At 43.5% G+C, this 5,955-nt stretch overlaps 1 protein-coding gene across 1 annotated transcript; it reads left to right on the forward strand.

Annotated features, from left to right (window-relative positions):
• Positions 1-2,363: 2,363 nt before the first annotated feature.
• nkx1.2la (NK1 transcription factor related 2-like,a) lies at positions 2,364-5,656 on the forward strand. Its single transcript, XM_018749298.2, has 2 exons — positions 2,364-2,413; positions 5,040-5,656. The coding sequence occupies exon 2, from the start codon at positions 5,051-5,053 to the stop codon at positions 5,654-5,656; it is 606 nt and encodes a 201-aa protein (XP_018604814.2). The 5' UTR covers positions 2,364-2,413; positions 5,040-5,050.
• Positions 5,657-5,955: the final 299 nt, after the last annotated feature.

The raw sequence follows: 5,955 nt of genomic DNA on the forward strand, positions 1-5,955 counted from the left end.
GGGCTGTGCACAGGAAGCTGTATATTCCCGGAGTGCACCGGCCATTCAGGGGGTGGGAGGACATGGCTAACAGAATCACCAAATGTTATACAGATGCAAATGTAGACAAGCAGGATCCTGGCTGAGGGTCATTTGACTGATGTTTAACCACCTTTTACCATGTAGAGTAGTACCAGCCTCCAGGTTCCTTCTGCATCTGTCCATGAGTGGTGAATTCAACCAGGAGATCAATCATCCCGAGCCATAAAAGCGGGACAGAAGAGGAAATGGCCTGCTCTTGGTTCAGTGAAAGATTTTTGTGTGGCCATTTAACAGCCTGTAAACTTGATTTCAGATTACCCCCAAAGAGGCTGGTGCTGGCTTTTCATTCAGTCACCAGGGGGGTAAGTGAAATGCAGACTGCCACGATTCAAGGTTATAGGAGACTCATGTTTATTGGATCAGGTATCGTGGCTTTGACAACACAAAATATATTATCGGTGTAATGCACTTTTTGTGTTGTTCTCAGAGATGTACGTCACTTTGGAGGAATGGTTCTGCTAAATGAATAGATGTAAAATGTAAAGAGAAATTACTGAAAGTTTTAGACTATGAAACATTTTTGATCAGTATATTACTTATTATGGATTCCCTTTAACAACAACAATAATGATAACAACAACAATACTGTATATATCTATATCATTTTCATGCACGTTTTGTGGGAATTTAACATGTACTTTATTATGTAACATATTTTACTTTAAAATATTAGAGGATCGAAAAGAAAATGTACAAAGCTATACTGATTCAGGCTGAGACCTTAGCAGTATACACAGTAAAATATTGTGTGATGTCGGCACTCACAGCTTCTTTTGCCTGTTATTTAAATTGAAGATGCCATTTTCTTTGCAGTACATTAAAAAAGTAAAGAAGTTCAGCAGGCTATTTAAACAGTATCACTAACAGTGTAATAGCTTTAATGCCTCCACCGACATGGCACATTGTCTCGGACAGCGTTATCAGCGTGGGACACCGGCTGTGAATATCGATCCAGTGCTTGTTTAGGCCATCACTTGCAATCCGGTTCACCCCTAAGCTTAAAACCACCTAGCGACAAACCGTGCTTGAATTCTAATCAAGATGGGTGAAGGAGGGAAATAGTTTGCCTTATAGCCTCCCTTATACATAAAAATGTATGTAAGCTTTCTTTGATCTTTTTAAAATCTTTTATGAAAATCCTTAAACTGTTATCCTTCCCTACTCCTTCTGCAAAGCTTACAAGCAATTACTTTCACATTTTTCAGTTATGACATAACTTTCTAATAATCCACTCACTGTTTTAAGGGGAAGCAAGTTTCAACAAGTACATTTTCCTCATTATCTAGCAGAAAGACTACAATTTTATCATCAGAACTGAAACTATACATTTGAATCGAACATTAAACATTACATACTTTGATATGTAACATTTAATATGCGGTTTACAGTATTCTACACTCAGTTTTCCTTGCACTATAGAAACCTCACACTAATAATGGGACCAAAAAGTATAGCTTACAACCATTAAACAAATTAACAAATAAATTAATTGTCCTGAATATCTCAGTCACATAGACAAACATGTACTTAAGAGAATTACTGTCTAAATACATTCCGCATCTGACGTTTTGCCCATATAACAATAATAACAATATTTCTATCATAGTCACCACTGTATGAATTCATTTTTGAATGCATGAACACAATACATAGGGTCCCTTGCACTGTTAAACGTTTACCTGTTAAAAAAAAATGAAAAATAAGTATGTAATATGTGATATACTGTACGGAGTTGTCTTTGCAATATATATATATATATATATTATATATATATGAAAGAAAAACAGATACTTATGATTAGACTGCTGAAGCATAACTTATGAACGCTGAACAATTAAGCGGATAAATAAAGGGTCCCGAGCGGCGCTTTGAAGTGCTCGCTGTGGGTCACGTGGTCGCCACGAGCCGCGCGTTCAAACGGAGCGGAGAAAAGAGCAGCTTCAGGACCAGACCTCCCATTCCCCGCGCATCACTGGAGCCCAGCGCGTCCACACACCCGAGCCTGGTGTGTTCAAAGTTGCGAAGGACGGGGAGCGAGAATCCCGCTTTTTTTCGCACTTCTCAGCTGATGCGCAACAATCACATCAGTTCGGAGGCACCGCGTCCTGCGCGATGTTAGAGCACCAGGACTCCGGGCTGGTGAAGATGAGCCCCGGACACAGGATTTCCTTCTCCATCATGGACATACTGGACCCCAGGAAGTTCAACGGGAAGAAGATCAGCCCGCTCCTGGGAGCACAAGACAAGCTCACCTTGTCAGGTGCGGAAGCAGAAGAAGCGCTCTGTGCCAAGGGTGCCGAGGAGAGCCTAGCTCCTCGACACGTGGACTCAGGTGAGACATTATGTTTCTTTAAAACACTTATCGAAAACATCTTTTTTTTCTGCGATTGTCCCATTTATACGGCAGAGCAATTCAGGGTAAGGACTTTGCTGAAGAGAACTACAGGGGGAGCACGGATTCGAACCGAGGACTTAGCGGTAAGGGAACAGCTGGTAGTGTAGTGGTCCGAGCTGTTGCCTTTTGATCCCTAGCTTTTAGGTTCAATCCCCCCCCCCCAGCTGTGGTTTCCTGGAGCAAGGTACTTACCCTGAATTGCTCCAGTAAAACTACCCTAAATGGATAAGTACCTTAACGTTGTAAGTTGCTTTAGAGAAAAATGTCAGCTAAATAAGTCAATATAAGCTGTACCTGCTGCCCAGGTAGCATTGCTAAATGTGTCATTGTCACAAGCAGAAACGTAAATGACACATTATGCAGCTCAGACTCATTCAGTACCGGGCACGTTTTTATGGCTCTTTCCCTTGTAATCAGAAGGTTCTCAGCTCAGATCCCCCTCCTGCTCTTGCACCATTCATTAGAGTACATACCCTGGGATGACAGTGCTGTACAAATGGGTTAATCGCTGCGAAGTAGAGTGTGTTCCACTAATGTATGGATGAGCAACCCATTGTAAGTAGTGTATCTAGCAGTGTAAGTCACCTTGGTGAATAAGGTGTGTGGGCTGATAATACTATATAGTATCCTCTGGAAGTTGCTTTGGAGAAAATGCTAAATGTTAATGAAGCTAATAGTTGAATATTGTACATAATCTTGAACAAAGTAGACCGCTTAATAATAGTTAATTATGGTAACTTCAAATAACTGTCCAAGACCGCATCCAAGTTACCATCAATATAAGGTCAATTCTACTCTTAAGGTTTCATGTAAAACCTTGTGCTGTATTTTATACTTAAGAAAAAAAGAAAACATAGTAATGTATATCCCTGTTTGTGTGAGAGTGAGTGAGAGCGAGAGAGAGAGCGAGAGAGAGAATGTGTGTGATTGGCAGTGGGACAGTCTGCCGGGGTAATTGTTTAAATCGTCCCATTGAGGATGCCCCCCCCACCCGTGATCGATATCCCATTACTGCCTGCTGCATATCTCTGTCCGCCAGCTTGCAGGTGCAAAACTTCACACCCCATCCGTGTCTGATCCCAAACATTGTTCGATTAAAACTTACCTTTAAATAGATGACATTTATTGATCCGCCAGCAAATATGAGACTCCATTAGGACGTCGTGGCTGCATGGTGGAGCTGCAGTCTGGCTCCATCGCGGTCCCTAACATGGCATTTAAAGGTATTTCTCATTTATAAATTATTTAGAGATTATGGCCCTGACCACCGCAGTCCCCCACTTTCCTCCGCGTTTTTATTACATCGAAGATCTCTGTCAGTCGGCAGATATTCCCAGATATTCTGCAGTAACAAATACAACACGGTTCCGTACAGTAGTTGTATAGCAAAAAAAAAAAAAAAAAAAGAGAGAAGAAAGCAGGATTTGAAAGCATTTCTATACATTTTAACCCTATGTATGTGGAAGTAGTAAAAGATAATAAACTGACTTTCTTTTGTTTGTGTTTTGCTTGCCTTGTTGCAGAACAAGCATTTTTTTTAATAGTGTGCTTCTCTATTAAACAAATAAATAGACAGGACGAGTTGCAAAAACTTACAACAGAGTTATTTATGCATTTCACTGAATGTTTTTTGTTTTAGTATTTATTTGCATGGTCCATGTTGCAGCAGCTCCCGGTCTGTAAGACGCTGCGGAGCGTCTATGTACCACGTGACCACGGGCGGGCGCTGTTCTTTCAGCACCTCGTCGCGACGCCCAGTTTCCAACTGCAGCACCTTTACAAACTTTACAAACACGCACTGTAGGGGACCCATGTTGATAAGTATTTCATTTATGACAATAGACAGTCATATTTTAACGAATTTTGTCGAAAAGTATTTTAAAAAGTACAGTTTAGAGTACACTGAAAACTTTTTCGGTCAAGCTGGGGGAGGGTAAAACTTACCAGTTCTAAGTTTTTAATACTCACACACACACACACACACACATTTTCAGGACAATACTCAGTTATGTATAAATACATATCAATGCAGTGATGGGTCTTAATGCAAAGCATATTACTGCATCTGTGAGCATAAATGCAAATGTTACTAATGGAGCTGTGCTTGTTATTAATGTAAATGTTCTTAATGCAGTTATTTTACATACATACATACACACACACACTTTCTGTCTCCGAACCACTCATCCCATGCGGGGTCAGGGGGAGCCAGAGCCAAACCTGGTAACACAGGGTGTGGGGCTGGAGGAGACACACACACAGACCCAGGACAGGATGCCAGTCCACCGCAAGGCACCCCAAGCGGGACTCGAACCCCAGAGCCACCGGAAAGCAGGATGCGGTTCAACTCACTGCACCACCACACCTCCCACAGTTACAGCCCTTAAAGCAAATACTGTGGTTATCAATACAAATATTATTAATGGGTTTTGAATGAATATGTAGCCATTCAATTGGTGTTGTTGTACTTACTAATCTAACGTATATGTTACTTGCATTAATCCAACTGCAGTACTGTTAATTCAGAGATGGTCTTTAATGCAAATATTTGTCTAATCGATAGGCGAAGAGGCGATGACAGAGCACGTGCGCTGCACCAGTGATGCGGGACGGACAGATGAGCGCGCGGCGGCTTCACTCCTGGCTGAAGTAGGATCGGACTCGCCTGTCGGGGCCGCGCACGAGGCGGCAGATTCCTCCCGATGTGACAGTGACACGGTGCCTGGGGTCGCCGAGGACTCGTCGCGCCAGAAGAGGCGCCGATCCGACCACGGCTGCACCAAACCCCGGCGCGCCAGGACCGCGTTCACCTACGAACAGCTGGTGGCGCTGGAGAACAAGTTCCGTGCCACACGCTACCTGTCCGTGTGCGAGCGACTCAACCTCGCCCTGTCCCTCAGTCTCACCGAGACCCAGGTGAAGATCTGGTTCCAGAACAGAAGAACTAAATGGAAAAAGCAGAATCCGGGCGCCGACGGTGCGGTGCAAGCTGGAACAAACGCGAGTCCGGGGCCCGGGGCAGCGAGCGCGGTAAATTACCAAACTTATCCCCCGTTCGGGGCTGGAAATGTGGTGTTCCACACAACCAGTACGGTTCCCTTGCCTTCCACCAGGGGGCTCCTGAATCCCTTCGTGCACAATGGCTACATCCAGCCAGCATTTTACGCCACACATTTATAAAGACAAGACAACACTTTCTTTGCATTACTTCCAGCAGTACTGGTTGGCAATAATTCTCAATAATGTTTTCCACATCTGCATTCATTTTCATGGTTTACTGTACAGCCTTTGAATCTGGCCCCCTCTCCATGTGGAGCTTTTATGGCATCACCATTTGGCCCCCTGGTCATCACCACCATTCCAGAAACATGCTGCTCAGCTGGTGAACTGGTGGCTGCGGTGCCAGTTTCTTTGTGCCACCTGGGACATTCCCGCCTCATGCCTTACTCCTTCTGAGATAGCTTCCACATCACAGTGCC

Source organism: Scleropages formosus, chromosome 4 (assembly GCF_900964775.1).
Source record: "Scleropages formosus chromosome 4, fSclFor1.1, whole genome shotgun sequence".
Classification (NCBI taxonomy): domain Eukaryota; kingdom Metazoa; phylum Chordata; class Actinopteri; order Osteoglossiformes; family Osteoglossidae; genus Scleropages; species Scleropages formosus.

Bases quoted from the DNA above. Each gene is read 5' to 3' on its own strand.
- nkx1.2la (XM_018749298.2), top strand. From the start codon at position 5,051: ATGACAGAGCACGTGCGCTGCACCAGTGATGCGGGACGGACAGATGAG.